Source organism: Rhamphochromis sp. 'chilingali' (genome assembly GCF_963969265.1).
Source record: "Rhamphochromis sp. 'chilingali' genome assembly, chromosome: 21".
NCBI lineage: Eukaryota > Metazoa > Chordata > Actinopteri > Cichliformes > Cichlidae > Rhamphochromis > Rhamphochromis sp. 'chilingali'.
The window spans coordinates 20,293,979-20,311,410 of NC_137949.1; the positions used below are offsets into that span (position 1 = coordinate 20,293,979).

General features: G+C 42.1%; 2 protein-coding genes across 2 annotated transcripts; both read left to right on the forward strand.

Moving 5' to 3' along the window:
- Nucleotides 1–425: 425 nt before the first annotated feature.
- On the forward strand, nt 426–2,505 carry myct1b (myc target 1b). The gene is made up of 2 exons (XM_080871174.1): nt 426–582; nt 1,443–2,505. Exons 1-2 carry the CDS (start codon nt 528–530, stop codon nt 1,937–1,939), a joined length of 552 nt encoding a protein of 183 aa, XP_080727300.1. The 5' UTR covers nt 426–527; the 3' UTR covers nt 1,940–2,505.
- A 493-nt stretch (nt 2,506–2,998) lies between these two features.
- On the forward strand, nt 2,999–16,868 carry tulp4b (TUB like protein 4b). The gene is made up of 16 exons (XM_080870224.1): nt 2,999–3,054; nt 3,665–3,945; nt 5,763–6,032; nt 6,520–6,648; nt 6,812–6,973; nt 7,145–7,325; nt 7,419–7,526; nt 7,622–7,788; nt 8,147–8,371; nt 8,632–8,866; nt 9,314–9,437; nt 9,561–9,705; nt 10,840–10,933; nt 11,025–11,168; nt 11,273–14,703; nt 14,930–16,868. The coding sequence occupies exons 2-16, from the start codon at nt 3,928–3,930 to the stop codon at nt 15,044–15,046; spliced, it is 5,550 nt and encodes a 1,849-aa protein (XP_080726350.1). The 5' UTR covers nt 2,999–3,054; nt 3,665–3,927; the 3' UTR covers nt 15,047–16,868.
- The last annotated feature ends 564 nt before the right edge of the window (nt 16,869–17,432 follow it).

The following is a 17,432-nucleotide window of genomic DNA, read 5'->3' on the forward strand; positions in this document are numbered from 1 at the left end:
TGGGAACACAGCAACAATTGAAGGAAATCCCCACAGAGACTCAGAGCTTGATACCCTGCAGACTCTTAAGCGGATGGTTAGGTTTTCATTATCCAGAACCTTGTCAAGACACTTGAAAACTTTCTCAGGCATATGAGGAAAGACTATTTATTCTGACTTGCCTGAAAATCCATGAAAAACTTTCTATATGATACTGAATGATCTGAATAAAATTGTTACATAAGTAATAGATCTCTTAAACATGGCCTGCTTTTTAAATGTAAAAAAAAGTGTCAATAATGGCTCGTTAAAAAGTATTGATCGTAAGGAAATGATGTAAAAGGAAATGAGCTTGTTTCCCTGTGTTATGTCCCACACAGATAAGCAATGCATTTGCTAATTTTAAAGACAGAGAGGGAAGGAAGCATGACAGCAAAGTTTCCGCCACAGCAAACACTGTAGGGGGGAAAAAGCAAAAAGTCTGTCTTGGAAAAAGCTCAGTGTTTCTCCGTCTGTGTGGAATCTAGAACTGGGCTCATAGTGGAATAATGGCACAAAATAAAACGGATCCCTCTTTGGAAATAGACAAATCATTCAATCTGGGTGAGTGTATCTGCATTTCTTTCCCAAAGCTGTAGCCTACACTGTGTAAAAGTACAAAGTTTTGTATTTTAAAATATAGATGTGATAGTTCTTCACTTGATTCAACACATACAGTCTCACAGTAAAAAACCTGCAATCCAAAATTAGATCACTAGAAAATACTAAAATGCACATTATTTTTGGATCAGTCAAACAAGTACTGAATGGTCTGGGGCCAAAATAGAGTCCTGCTGCTACTTCAGTACTATTCAAGTATCTTGGATGCAATTCTTTACTGCAGACAGAGTCAGAACAGCAAGTATACAGCACTTAAAATACCCCCTTTGAGTTTCTTATATTTTCTTCTATAGTAGAACATGTTTTTATCTGTGATAGGCTTTGTTTGCCATAGCTGTCTTGATGTCTTACATAACATATGAATTGCTTTCTATGCGGCTGTCCAATTTTAGTACGTGATTTTAAAAGTTTCCATTGTTTCTGGACAAGAATGACGATGGAAATGTTGAGTAAATCTTTTATACATTTGACATAAATGAAATGGTCTGTTTGCACTTCATCACACTGACACTACACAGACTAAAAAACCCACACACCAGGTATGATGTAAGGTTTTATGTAACATTGTAGCCCAGTATAGCGTTTTCCAGAAACAATAAATCAATACACCGGAGGAATATTTCAAAACAACTCTAAGATCTTAGCTGTTCCTCTCCTGAAACTACCATTTGGATATATAATTTACCCATTATGAGAACAACACAATCCATCCTATCTCCCTCTAAACTAAATATTTCCAGCCATTTTTTTTTATCCCTCTGCAGTCCCTTTTCTGAGACTTTGCATGATTTCTCTGTTTCCAGGCGATATGATTCTAGCCTTCTGTTTATCTGTGCTTGTGGGCCTGCTGCTGGGTGCTTTGATCTACGTTCTGCTGACCTGGGCATCCAGGCGCCGGGCTACAGCCAGGATCACCAGGCACTCCAAAAAGAAATCTGGCGCTTCACAAACAAACGATGCCACGAGCAGCCAGCTGGGCCTGTACCGAAGCACTTTTTTGAGCGTCTACAGACAGCCCTCTCTCGAGCCAGTTGGCCCCCTGGGGAGTAAGCCAGGTGCAGAGACATCCACGTTTCGCCCACTGCCCAAGAAGAGCAGGCCTGCCCTAGATATGGGAGATGACACCCAGGTGTCTGAGGATGCAGCGCCTTCAAACTCATCTGATTCAGCATCGCTTGTGTCAAACAAGAGGCATTCCTTCTGGCTGGGCAACAATGGGCTTAAAGGTTTTCTACCCTCGCAGACGCCCCCTCCTGCATATGACACTGTTATCCATGCCTTTGAAGAGACTTGCACCTGAAAAACTCCACATAAATACAACAAGAACTGAAGCAGTTCGGTGGATAACAATAGACTTTCTGGCTTTACGTTGTTTTTAAAGGGACAGCTGTCTGTGCACGATTCACTTTGACGCAGTGTGAAGGGGTTAGAGACATGAAGTGTTAGCTCAGCTTTTGTTTAAAGACACGAATAAGTGTTGCAGTTTCCATAATTGATACATTTGCACATTATTTTCCCTGTAATTCACTTTTTTTCATAAAATATCAGCAAATGACAAAATAATAATGGCCATCCTATTTTGTCTTCTCTCTGTGATGACCTATAAACGGACACAAGAGGCACATTTGCACACCGAGGAAGATTGGGGGAGCTGTTTTCGCTTTAGCTTGGAAGTGGTTCACTGATTAGTTAATTATCAAAAACAGTCAGTGGGTGATTTTCTTTAAACTGGTTAATTGTAACATGACCTCTCATAACCTGTAAACTACCAATTGTGTTTGTTTTCTTTTTGTTGTTGTTGTTGTTGTTTGTTTTTAAAGGGTCTGAGAGCAGATTCTGCCCCTGATTGTGTGTCCATGAGAGCCAATAAAGAACAAAAATAATTTTTTTTAAATGTCTGAATCTGTTGTTATAGAATTCACACGCATGTGAATTTAATGAAATTCGTGTCTCTTGTTTGTGATGCTGATCATGAGGCAGAAAGGTGGGACAGTGGGTTACCAGCGCACGCATAAAATCAAGGTGTTGTGTCAAGAATGTCGCCTCAACTTACGTCGCAAAGATCGGGTGCGCCTTGTGGGGTTGCCATCATGAAGGATACACGCTTTTGAAGTGCAGTGTTGAATCTAATGTTTATTATATGCTAACAGCCGGTGGACGAGCCTCCATATCATAAGATACCTAAATGAACTGCACATAGTCACCTCCAGCGCTTGTTAAGACGATTATCATGGGTGTTGACGCTTTTATTTTGTACTAACTTGAAAACATTGGTCTATTTTACGTGCTACCTGCCTCATGGCAACCCGCGTTAAAGCCACAACCCCAAAGTGCGCCAGCGGAAAAGTGCCTGGCAACACTACAGCACTGTGCGCCGACTACATCTGGATTAGTACGTGATTACAGCGGTGTCAGGTACGTACAACATATAGGATATATTTTTCTCCCCACAGTCGCTTTTATAAATGAATACATTCATTTACCACCGCAGTTTGTTTTTGTCTCGTAAGCGCTTAATCATTCAGACTACTGCATGCGGTGAGACGCCTTTGAATGGGAAAATCATTTGATGTAATGTGTCATGTAGTGGGAGACCTTTATAAAGGAAAGGATGGGTAATTTATTTCGACTGTAATCGGGTGCTAAAGTCTCAAACCTGAGTTTGAGTCATAAGATGCAATTATATTATTGTTAGCTACACTATGATATGTTTTGGGTCTGCTTCGTGTAAAATATTGGGCATTTTAGTTCTTATGCTTGCCTGGCTGCTGCTGCTGCTGCTGTGGTGGAAAGGAACAGACAGTATCAGTACCCATGGAGACTGCGAGTGCCTTGGTCTCCAATGCAGTGTTGCTGTTGCATAGAGACTGAGAAACACTGTGAATTTCAAGGTTGATGCACTGAATGACAAGGATGCTATTTAAAGCAAAAACCACCTCTCTCTCTCTCTTTCTCTCTCTGATTACCTTACTTGTTGAATAACAAAATTCCTCTTTTCCTCTTTTTTTCATCTTCACTGCAACAGGATTGCACAACTCTCTGGAGCCACATCAGGAAGACATGGGATGGGCTACTGGCACAGAAGCCTCAAGTCATTTAATGGCAAACTCTGGAGCGTAGAGCTGCTTGATTTGGGTGAATGTACAGCTGGACACCATTTGGCTGTATGATGCATTTTACTTCCCCGTAGATTTTATTGTAAGTATCAAGAGCAGAGCAGCCACTACCCTCCAGTGCACCATCTGAATGGAAATATGGACACCTTCAATGGAGGAATTTTGACTCAACATGTCCAGGAACTATGAGGTATTTTTTATATTTATGTGCTGCCAGACTAACTTGAATGTCATTTTTCACTTTAATTAGCCATATTATAAAATGCTATTACCTATTATGTAGTGTGCTAGACGATACCACGTAGGATCTAAACCGTTCATAAACAGATCTTGATTTTAAATTGCAGAAGAGACACCCAAAAACTAAAAGCAAACCAGACTAGATTTGTTTCTGTCGTACTTGTAAAACATTGTGTTCAGTGAAATTAGTATTATAGAATAGCATTGTTTAAAAGCTACTACGGGGACCTAAAAGAGTTAAAATAGCATTTTAAAGGTCCTCCAGGGCTAATGTGGGAAATCTTTACGATATCTATGTGAGTGAGCTCTTTCAGACATTTTCATGTAAATCCAAATGAGTAGGAAGGTTGCAAAATGAATGCACCCAAAAATGAAATGTGTCTAACCTACGTTGTGGAGACAGGATTTAAAAATACACTGTGGTTTACATATTTGTGCCCTAAATTGCAATTCACATGTTTCGTCTAGTCCTCCTCTCATTTTCAGTTTGTGAATATGAAGAAATAAAACACAGACTGTCGTGATGATGTAATCTAGAGACAAATCCTGGAGCCACTCCACGGACAGTGAATAATAGAATAACAGCTAGAACACTATGAGCAGCAGACATCGTGATTTTACTGGTGTCAGAGCACATTTGGTGATTCACTTGTGTACTTGCGTAAAGTCTGTTCACAAATGAAAATCATTTAGGATGGAATTTATCAAAGAACCTGTAAATGATGTAAGTGCCTGGTTTCACTCGCCAGTCTGGTACCTGCACATAAGCTCAGGAAGATGATGCCCACTGATATCCATGAATTCGTTAATTGGGTGTTTTTTCAGGGGTTTTCTCTTAACGTGCAAATTTACGCCTCTGGGAGGCAACATTTTAAAGCTGAACCAACTCTCTGCTCATAACTTGATAACATAGGTGACTCATCTTGATGATCTCTGTGTAAAAGGAACATACACAAAGCTGTGTTTTTATTTTTATACAGAAAAGTCTCACCATATTTGTGATTATATCACTAGCCCAGGGGTGGGCAATCTCAGTCCACGAGGGCCGGTGTCCCTGCAGGTTTTAGATGTGTCCTCGAACCAACACAGCTGATTTAAATGGCTAAATTAGCCCCTCAACATGTCCTGAAGTTCCCCAGAGGCCTGGTAACGAACTAATCATGTGATTCAGGTGAGATCTAAAACCTGCAGGGACACCGGCCCTCGTGGACTGAGATTGCCCACCCCTGCACTAGCCCCTTGTTTATCTTTGTATATATTGAAAATCCGTTTTTTCTCTCTTTACATTAAAGACTTCTTTCCAAAATCACCCTTAAAGCTGATGTTGAAAGTTCAATCTTTGTAGCTGCTTTGATTAAACTCCACCCTAAAAAGGCCTTTGAATGAACTGCCAAGGTCCAGAAGTGCTCAGAAAAGAAGGAAATTTGTACCGGGCAAACAGCAACTGCCCATTAAGATTGTATGATATGACTGGAAGCATCAGGAAAGCTTGGATCTTGTATTGAGATTGTTCTGTCATCTTGTGTTTCAAAGGTCAATAAGCTTTTAATCTAAACTATTTCATATTTTACATTAGTAACCACAGCCGAGCTTCCTGTTGACCATGACAGTGTTCATACCAGAATGCCCTGAGCTTCACTGAAAAGGCAGTTTTAAGTAAATGCAGAGTCACACACTGACATAAACTGAAAACGTTCATTATCTAGCTTTATTACAATTGAAAGCATGGTGTTATTTGAAACTCTCTTTCTTTGTTTCGCTTGCCAGCCTGGTCAATCAGTAGGGATGTTGGCCGCCGTGGAACATGGTCCCATCCTCTGCAGCGACTCCAACATCCTCTGCCTCTCGTGGAAAGGCCGGGTCCCCAAGAGTGAGAAGGACAAGCCAGTGTGCCGGAGACGGTACTATGAGGAGGGTTGGCTCGCCACAGGGAATGGGAGAGGAGTCGTTGGGGTGACGTTTACATCGAGTCACTGCAGGAGGGATAGAAGTACACCTCAGAGAATCAATTTTAACCTGCGAGGACACAACAGCGAGGTGGGATTTTCTCTTTTTTTGCAATGAGTTGAATGTATAAATAAGAATTTGACCTCTGCTCTTTCATTTTACACAACTAAAACAATGATCTTATTACTGATCCAGCCCACTCGTAAAGGAACTTTTGCAACAGCAGAGTAAAATCAAGAAATTACTGTTTGAATAAATAAATTAAAACAAAACAATCCTGCATATTACAGAACTAAATTGGGTTAAATGCACACTATATTTACAGAGACTATGCATTAGCATACTTTGTAAAATGATTCATCTCGCTGAAATGCTAATTTTTATTACATTTAAATAAATTAAAATGCTATATGAACAGAGTGCATTTTCAATATTGTGTGCCATTAATATTTAGACACATTTACATTATTTTTTTCCTCTCTGTAAGTTGATTTTTCTTTGAACTACATTAGCTTTTATATCGATGAATGTTCCTCTGCTAGTGAAAAAAAGCTGATGGTGTTTGGGGTATTTGCAGGTTGTCTTGGTGCGCTGGAATGAACCCTTCCAGAAGCTGGCCACTTGCGATATGGAAGGAGGCATATTTGTGTGGATTCAGTATGAAGGAAGATGGTCTGTGGAGTTAGTGAATGACAGAGGAGCCCAGGTAGACATGAATTTTTTTTTGCAAATATGAGCTAAAATTGCTTTGTTTTCCATCTTTATGGTATTTAACACCCTTGTACTCCAACTGATGCAACAGAAAGGCTCTATCTTCTTGGCGCTGACCTCTTGTGTAATTACACTAATGATACAAATCTTTAAATTAGGTGAGTGACTTCACTTGGTCCCATGATGGCACTCAAGCCCTCATTGCATACAGAGATGGGTTTGTGTTAGTCGGCTCGGTCAGCGGTCAAAGACACTGGTCCTCTGAGATTAATCTGGAGAGCCAGATCACCTGTGGCATCTGGACCCCTGACGATCAGCAGGTACCTATGTTTGGCTGAATTTGTACTACATAAAAGATAATTACAATTACGTATAATTCAAAAATGTAAAGGTGTTGTGGAATAATGTCATAATCTTGAAGTGAGTGAGTGAAATGGGTTTGTTTGTTTATCTAATCAACTATTAAAGTTTAATGTGCAATGTCCCCTCAGGTGTTGTTTGGAACAGCAGATGGTCAGGTAATTGTGATGGACTGTCACGGAAGGATGCTTGCCCATGTTCTGTTACACGAGTCTGATGGGATTGTGAGCATGTCTTGGAATTGCCCCGATTTCCTAGTCGAGGACAGCACGGAGAGCGACACAGACTCCGATGACAATATTCTGCCTTTAGGTACTAAACCGGTTTGCCCTTCGGCTCATGTAACTTAGTTAAAAGTGTTGCCTGAGGAAGACTCACATGTGTACTTTTCTTTCTTCCTCCAAGTGCGGCGAGTTAAGCCTCTGTTGACTGTCACCTTCTTATCAGGAGATATCAGTTTGATGAATAACTATGATGACCTCTCTCCTAGTATAATTCGCTCAGGGCTTAAAGGTATGAACTCTGAACATAAGTATGTTAATTTGCAACTTTAGTGATATATACTGTTAATCATGTGAAGTAAATACCCTTTTTTCTTTACACCAAAGACGTCGAGGCCCAGTGGTGCTCCCAGGGAGACCTCCTGGCTGTGGCTGGCATGGAGAGACATGGGCTCCCTTCTGACTCAGCTTGTGCATCCATCATGAGGCATGCCCTTGTTAAGTTTTATAATGTCCAAGGTGAACACATCTACACTTTGGAGACACCGGCGCAGGTTAGTCCTTCATAAATTAAGGGATAGATGTCTTGCTTAAAAAAATTATAATAATAAACATAAACCTTGTGTCATATTTCATGAAATCCACACAAGTGAGGACCAATTAGTAGAAATTGTCTTTCAATTGTTAAACATTCTCAGACATTCTTGAAAGCAAACTACAACAAAGATTAGGATTGACACTTTGCCAGATACAAGAGTGTAGATTGTTTGTTTTGTAATCTAACCTAAAGGGTGTTAACCTTTGTTCCAGCTCTAAGTCAACAATAGGAAGTAGCATAAAACAGAAACTAGCGAACCTGCTCTGCTATTGACGCCTGCAGGAAGTTTCTTATTCTCAGTGGTTCTTTTTCAGAGGCCCATCACCACCATTTGTTGGGGTCACAGAGATTCCCGTCTGTTCCTCGCATGTGGACCAGCTCTCTATGTGGTCCGTGTGGAGCACAGGGTGGCCAGCCTCCAACTTTTATGCCAGCAAGGCATTGCCAGCGCCCTGCGAGAGGAGAAAGATGTCGGGAAACTAAACATGCCCTCCCTTCTCTGCTCTTATGTCACCACTGCTTTTATCCCCACCATCAAGGTATTAAAGTTTAATGTGCAATCCTGCATCAGGTCTTTTTTGGTACAGCAGATGGTCAGGTGTTAGTGATGCTTTTCACCACTGCTTTTCATATACACCGTTGCGGTGCAATGATCCCTGTTTCATTAGTGTGCAGTGACTGTCAGAGATAGGTTTCTTACCAACTTTATTGCACAGCGAGTAAAGGAAAATTGCTGACAGGGGCATGTTTTCATTTGAGTGTCCAGCAGTCTTACAGCTCCTTCCTTTCTTTGTTCTAGCCCCCAATTCCTGACCCCAACAACATCCGCGACTTTGTCAGCTATCCCACAGCAGGGAACGAAAGGCTCCACTGCACCATGAAGCGAGCTGAGGACAGTCCTGAAGCAGGCGGACCCTGCTACACGCTGTACCTAGAATATTTAGGAGGACTGGTGCCTATTCTCAAAGGAAGGCGCATCAGTAAACTTCGGCCCGAGTTTGTTATTATGGATCCAAAAACTGATGGCAAGGCAGGTGGGTTTAGACCTGAAAGAAAGCACTTCACCTAAATCTTTTAAAAGTCGCTATTCATTTTGTCTTTAGCTGCAGTGAAAACTCTGCACAGTTTGGAATGGTCATGAACCAAAGTAACCACAAAATGCATTAGGGGTGGAACAGAAAATAGACCTGCCCAGGGTCATTCTGTATGCACCTTGTTTTTGTGCATATTTGTGCTGTGCGCTCGTCATTCACCTTGAGGAAGAACAAGTACAGAGTGTGGTGATGAGTGTTGTTTTCTGATGCAACATGGTCTGGGGCCTGATACAGGAATAGAGTATATCGTGACCTGGCTGCACTCGTGTTACATTTAATGTTATTCATGCAGAGCTTGCCCACTAATGGCATGTTAGTTGGTGTATTGTAGATATTTTGTTCAAGCTCAACTTTATTTCTTATTTTTCTTTGCTGTGCTTCTTTCAGAGGAAGTTTGCGTCAATCCCATGATCTCATACACCGACAGCTGTAACTGCTCTGACTCCAGTGACATTGAGCTGAGCGATGAGTGGGTCGGGAAGAAGTCACCAAAGTTATCTCGTGGAAACAGGTCACCAAAACACGTCTGAAGTTATATAAATGTTTTTTATTTTTCTGCACATTTTCTCCAGCAATGTTTTTTCATCATTCCAAGTGATTTTATGAGGTGTAAAAATGTGTCTTTGTTTCAAAGGTTGAACATGGAATCAAGAAAATCTCCCAAACTTTCACGTGCCAATCAAGAAGGTCAGCGATCACCACGCCTACCAACAAAGAAGCCTCCCGTTCGGTCACCCAGCCTGACACGGCGTGAGTTTTCTATGGATGGAATTACGGAGGTAATGACCTGCCAAGTATATGTACTGCCAAGTATTACAGCTCATGCTCATTAGCTAGTAATACTGTAGTACCTGCATTATCATCACTGTGTAATTCACAGAAACTTATGTTACAATATGTTTTCTTTGTTACTGGGCTGCCATATTTCTTTAAGATCCTTTAATGATTGGCAAACTCACAGTTACTGCCATAGTGGAAATACTGACTTTGAATTTAAGCTTTAAAAAAAAGAAAAATATTTGTTTATCTAGGGCAGCATAGGCCAGTTATCCCTGTTGCCTTACAGCACAAATCCATCATCTGGCCATGGCCTTTCTGTGTTTGCATGCTCTGGGCTCTTTCCAGGTACTCTGGCTTCCTTCTGAAGTCCAAAGACATGCATTTAGCGGGGTTAGATTAATTGGTGATTCTGGTGAATGTGAGCACAAATGGTTGTGTGTCTCTCTGTGTTAGCCCTGAAACAGATTGGTGACCTGTCCAGGGTGTACCCTCTCGCCCTGTGGCAGCTTGGATAGCCTCCAGCCCCCTGAACTATCAATACATCCATCCATGGGTAGAAGAAAAGCATTTAGTTTAGGCAGCCAACTGCTATGATGAAGTTCAGCACTCAAACGGATGATGGCCACTGTGTAACAAATGATTTGACTGTAGAATATATGCTCACCTGTCAGAGGTAAAGAAAAATACAGACTGTGATTTATTGTTAGGTCCACATTAATCTTGTCTCTACTTCAGCAACATTTAAAGTAAGGTACACAAATTTAAGTTTCTGCTGATGTGCCAAGTGAGCAGATGTGTGCAGCCTTTAAGGACTCTGCTCTGCTGTAGTTAACTCTGTGAAGCTGCAGATAATTAACTGCTTTAGCTTCTATTTAAGTTTTTTAAACCCAGATTACACTCTTTACTTGATTATCTCTTACATGTAGGTGTGCATTTGCTCCATGATCAGGCAGCAGGGCAGGGGAAAATCAGGAGGGAAAACTAGCGAAGGGGCACTGTCATCAGTTTAATTATTTATCATGGACTATAACAGTCAATAGTGTGCTGGAAGTAGGTTCACATGTGCTTAGCAGCAAAGCTTTCACACTTATTATTCACTTTTCCCCCTTTATCTTCAATTTTCTGCCTCACAGCACAATTACCTTGCACAAGTGACATCTAATATTTGGGGGACAAAATTCAAAATTGTGGGACTTGCTTCGTTCCTCCCCACGAATCTTGGCGCAGGTAAAAAACAAAAGCAGCACATATACATGACTTTACTCAAAAGTTACTTTCTTTTTCCTTCTCGAGTCAACTCTATTTTCTTCTTTTTCAGTCATCTATAAGACCAGTTTGCTTCATTTGCAACCGAGACAGATGACAATCTACCTTCCAGAAGTGCGAAAGATTTCTCATGACTTTATGAGTCTGCCGGTGTTCAACCCCAATGTGTTCAGCGAGGATGAGGATGACTTACCAGGTAAAAAGGAAATCCAAAAAGATGCAAATAAATTAGTTTGCATGCCCATCAGTTTATTATCATCCTAAGTCGCTTATACTCTTCTTCTCTGTCTTCTTATATAGTGATGGGGCCGTCTGGAGTGGCTGGAGACAATCCTCCATGTACAGTCAACATTCCCATTGCTCCCATCCACAGCCCAGCTCAAGCCATGTCCCCAACTCAGAGTATTGGTCTGGTTCAGTCTCTTTTGGCCAATCAGAATATTCAGCTTGATGTTCTGACCAACCCGACCGCCACTGCTGCAGCAGCAGCTGCAGCAGCAGCAGCCTCTGTCCCTGTCACTGATCATGGTCAGGATGCTGTTGCGTCACCATATCCCGTGCCAACTAGATACACCAGCCCTGGTCAGATGATCTTCAACGGGTTGGAGATGGGTCCTCTTCTCCCTGGCACTTTACCTCCCCCACCTCCACCTCACCATCTCCCACCACAGCCTCATTCACAGCGTTCTCATTCACAGCAGCCTCGCCAGCAGCCATCTAAACAGTCACAACAAATACAGACACAGCAGCAGCAGAAAATGCACCATCATCAACAGCAGCAAGGGCAACTGCAGCAACAGCAACACCATCACCCGTCCCAATCACAGCAGCAGCTGCAGCAACACCAGCAGCTGCAGCAGCAGCAACACCAGCAGCTACAGCAGCTGCACCACCAGCAGGGGCAACAGCAGCAACAGCAACACCATCACCCATCCCAGTCACAGCAGCTGCAGCAGCATCAGCAACTACAGCAGCTGCACCACCAGCAGACGCTACATCAACAACAGCAACATCAGCAACACCAAGTTCAGCAACATCAACAAATGCAACAAGCGCAACAGCAAGTGACGAACCAACAGCTTCAGCAACAGCAGATCCAACAGCAGCAGCAGCAGATGCAGATGCAGCACGAGCAAATGCAGCAGCAGCAGCAGCAGATGCAACAGCAGCAGCAGCAAATCCGACAACAGATCCAAGAGATGAGGCAGCAGCAGCAGCAGCTCCAGCAGCAGCATCAGCAGATCCAGCAGCAGCATCAACAAATGCAGAGGCAGCATCAACAAATGCAGCAGCAACTGAAGATCCAAATGTCATTGCCCCCTCCTCCATCTGGCTATCCAACCATTTCCTTGCAACAGATTCATCTTCTTCCCCAGATTCTACCTCCCACCACTGAGCCAGGGCTCGACAGGGGAGACCATGGACACACTCTGAAGCCAAGTCTGCCACGTACATTACCTCCCTCCTTTAACGATACAGATGGGTCTGTAGAGATTCAGATGAGGAAAATAAATCCCCCTCCTCCGTACCCTGGGACTGTAGTGTCTGCAGCAGCAGCTTCAGCTGCTGCTCCTCCTCAAACTCTCATCACAAACTGTGACAGCCCAAGTATCCTGGCACCGGACCCCTGCCTGAAAAAGGATGAATTTTTGCTTCATCCTGTCACCTTACAGTACCCAACACCTCTTGGGTATGAAAGGATCACGACCTTTGACAGCAGTGGCAATGTGGAGGAGGTGTGTCGGCCACGAAGGCGCCTCATTCGCAACCAGAATGCATACGCTGTGCACAGCATTGGGGGCTCAGCTACCCTCAAAGTCACTTCCTCAGAGAATAAAAAAATTCAGCTTCCATACAGTTCAGCAACATTAAGTCGTCTTTCTGTCCCTCGATACACAATACCAAGTGGAGACCCCCCTCCTTACCCTGATCCAGCCAATCAGGTAACAGCTACACTTCCTCCTCCCCAGAGAATTGATAGCAGCCTCATTCATGCCACTCTACGTCGTGAACGAAGGGATGTGGGCCTCAAAGTGCCACAGATGATGGACAGCTCAAGGACACTACCGACTAAAGCTAAAATGAACAGTGCATTAGCCCTTTCCTACCAGCAGAGGGTGCCCACTGCCTTATACACATGCACACAGTGCAGTAGTAACAGCAGCAGCACCAGTGTTAGTGTCAGTGGAGGTGGAACTACCAGTAGTGGTATTGCAGGTGGAACGGTGGTGAGGCAGGACTTCCCATCAGGGAAAGGTGCGCATCACAGTACCATTATAGTGCACTCCAAAAATGCCTCTCCAATGGCATCTCAGTCATCTTACAGTCTACTGGGTGGCGTTGACAACAGTCGGGACAGAACAGTGTATGTTAACTCTGCATTTACTGAGGACGAGACTTTAAATCAGCAGTGTCACCTTGAAAAATCAGTACGTCAGCTGACTCTTGGTGATGTCAGTTTGACAGTAAAACGCCCTCCGCCTTACCAGTGGGACACCTCCGCCACAGAAGATTTCTGGCTCACCCCGGATCAAACAATGTTAGCTCCCCCACCTCATAAACCGCCTCCCCTTATTATCAGTCAAGCTCAGCACCTTGATGTGACTCGGCTTCCCTTTGTCCTCACAACTAAACCTCCAACCAGTCCGAGCACAAGCACTCTTACTTTTCCATCAGGTTACCAGATATCCCTGTCACCCTTTCCTCCAGGGGTGGGTCACAGTGGACCCCCACTTCAGACTTTGCAAAACCCTCCGCAACAGTGTTCTCCAAATGAAGTGGTCGCTCCTGTCCCTTTTGCTCAGCAGGACCCCAATTTGGTCTTGCCACCGGGCTACCCCCCAAATCTGGCCAACTTGGCCTGCTGTCCTCTCCCTCCTCTGTACCCAGGAGCAAGCTCATGTGCCGGACTCCAACTGCACCCGGTCAGCCTCCACCCTTGGAACCCTTACCCCTGCCCACCGCCCATGCAAGATCCTCCCGCGCCTCCACTCCCAACCAAAACTCACCAGATTTTGGAGAAGCCAATACTGTCCCCGCCTCCTCCTACTGCACCACCTCCCCCACCTCCTCTTCCCCCTCCTCCCCCACCTACCGAGTTGCCACCATCCAAAAGTGCCACAGAAGATCTCGCAGAATCTGCCAATAACTTTCCAGAGCCATCATCCTTAAATGAAAGCCCTGTCCCACAAGAGTCAGAGCGCTTCAACAAGAAGAGCCGCAAAAGGCTTGACAGCCGGGCAGAGGAGGCCAACATGCCCACTGTGTCTGAGGGCAAATCCAGAAAGGAAGGGCGTGCGCTGTCTGATTTCAACACTCTCATTGCGAGCCCGAGGCTTGGTAGCAGAGAGAAAAAGAAGCCAAAGGGGCAGAGAGAACAACTTAATAAAACAAAGAAAATGAACAGGACCACGAATGAGTTTCAGGATAGCTCAGAGAGTGAGCCAGAGCTCTTCATTAGCGGTGATGAGCTAATGAACCAGAACCAGAGTAGTAAGAAGAGCTGGAAGAACAAGCGCAGCATGCGTATGGCAAGTGAGCTGGAGGAGATAAAGTGTCGCAAGGCAAATGAAAGGGAGGACCGTAGTTTAGGCAGCCAAGGGTTTGTGTACGTTATGGCCAACAAACAGCCACTGTGGAATGAGGCCACCCAGGTGTACCAGCTTGACTTTGGAGGTCGAGTCACCCAGGAGTCAGCAAAGAATTTTCAGATCGAACTGGATGGTAGACAGGTAATGATAAGCAACATTAGTGAATTTAAAAATGATTTGTCTTTTCATCTCACAGGGGTTTCTATTTTTCTATTTTTGCTTTAGCCCTTAAAGCAAAAACACCAAACACGTGTGACATCATCTTGTACATCTTTGGGCTTTAGCTTTAAAAAAAGCAGCTTCACGATGCTTATGTTTTGGTTACTGCTTTCTTTCTGAAATATCTTCTTCTTCTACAATTTTTTAGGTGATGCAGTTTGGGCGGATAGATGGAAATGCTTATATCTTGGATTTCCAGTATCCTTTCTCAGCCGTGCAAGCATTTGCTGTTGCCTTGGCAAATGTGACTCAGAGGCTGAAGTGAAAAGGTCATTTGGTGTTGCTGTGCACTAACTCAACAGAGCTGAGTGGTCTTACCTTCCAACGTGTGGGGCTACGATGGAGAAAATGTCCTGTTTTACTTAGAAGAGATTAATATATGTACAAGCTAGTCTTGCACATGGAGGCAATTTACAATCAGTGTGTTTAGGGCAAAGTCACTCCAGGTTGGTGTTGATGAAAGAGATTTAAGTGAATCCATAATTTCTAGTTCATATATTAAATGTAGTCATGTAGTCAAAGTATTATAATTATTATGATATGGTATATATTAGATTAAAGAAAACAAACCTAACTAACTTATGTTGCAGTGACTTTTAAAAGCTGTCTGGAGGTTTAGTGCCATCTGTAGTATCAAACACATTATCTCGCTATCGAACTGCAAATTAATAACCTTGTCGTGTTTATAAAGAAATAAGCACAGCAAATATATAAGTCTGAAGTGGCATTCAAAATTTATATACACGTTCACTAAGCCATACTGTGTGTTATATAAAGGCTGCACTATTTTAAATCCGTATTAAGAAATAAGTAGATATATTATACAGTTTTATTATATCACACTTATAGGTATTTAATTACATTTATTTATAATCTCATTTGGAATTTTTTTCAGTTGAATGTCTTCAACATTATGTTCAATTTGCTGAACATGCAATAGAGGGATATATAAATTTGGTAGCTGCAACATGAAAAGTTGAGTACAGTTTGCCATAGTTTATATATTTTCTCTTCATGCTACTTCCATGAAGTGCTGCAATGAACATAGTTAATCTTATTATATTGGCCCCTGTACATTCAACCCATTCAACACCTGACGGTGTGTTCATTTTTCCACTTGTAAATTGAAACACATTTCGATTGAAGAAACATTATTCTCTATTTCCTTGTTGATTTCAGAATCAACTATTGTGGATACAGTTGTCAGTAATCGTGTACAGTAAGTCTATGGGTGCCATATCTAGCCAAAGGCATTTGGCTGAAAGGATGCCTGCTAGAAAATTAGCAGAAAATGATGTCATGTAGATCTCATGTCACCCAGAATAAATCTACACAGTAACGATTAAGATCTTTTCAATCAAATTCACTTGGTTGGCTCTGTTTTGTTTCCACTGGGTGTTTATGATGCTACTTGAATTCTGCATTTGAATGTGAAGTACAGTAGTTTGCCTATTTTGGAAACCAGTGCTGCTTTAGATAGAGCTTGTGTGCAATAATGCTACCTACACAGAACTTAATGTCGTACCTGCAAAAGAAAATGTAATGCTGCTTGCGCTGTGTATTTAGTGACCTAACATTATTATGTGCTTAGAAAAATATGTGTGTATGTTGCTAATTTGAATAATTTTGTATTTCACCTTTGCTTTAACATTGCACCTTGAGTTGGTTTTTTTTTTGGTTTTTTTGTTGATGTTACAGAAAAAAGAATGAGAGCATAAACATGCAGAGCTATTAACTACAACATACTCATAAGTTGCTAGAGATGACCCGTTAGTGGGAGTCAGATTCATGTAGATTTGGTGCTATTGTATAAAGAAAAAAATGTGATCATATCTGGAAATCTGTCACTTGTTTTTAGAAGTTTATTTTAACTGGAAAGTATTTTGCAAAAAGTTACAGAACATTTGGTGCAGATGTTTTCATTTCAGCTTTTTTTATTCAGTGCAGCTTCAGAGATTTTAGCAACAGTGCGTGTCAGTTATTATCAGCAATACTGCCTAATAACCGAATGGTTTGCTGCCTGATTGTTTTTCTCTTATTTTGTGATGAAAAGAAAAATATGACTGTAGGTTTTCTGGGGACCTATAAGCTGGCCAAAATGGAATAAAAATCTATGGTTCCAAAATGTTTTTTGTTGTTTTTATTTTATTTCTTTTCATATTAGATCTTTTACTAACTAATGCAATGGAAGTGATTGCAAAAGACCCCTCTTCACTTTCCATTAAATGTGAGAGAAATATTAATGCAATTGTAGATATAAAACATTTAAATTTGTTTATTTACTTTTACATTTACATTACATTTCGCAGAGAATCACTAATTAATCTAAAACGCATGTCTTTGGACTGAGGGAAAAACCTGGACTGAGGGAGAAAGACATAGAGCATATGGAAACTCCACACAGAAGGGTTCCCAGCTAGTGGCTTCAAACCCAGGATGTTCTTGCTGAGAGGCCAAGGAGTAACCTCCATGTTGTGCTTTGATAAGCTCCATCAAATTAAGTAAATAGGGATCTAGCCTAAAACAAAAACACAACTTACCTTTAAAATACATTATAGTTGTGGTTATAGTCATTGTTGTAGGCAATAGCATTAAGCTACAGTTTGCATTAAAAAAGTACGCATATTTATGTTTTAAAAAGTACGCATATT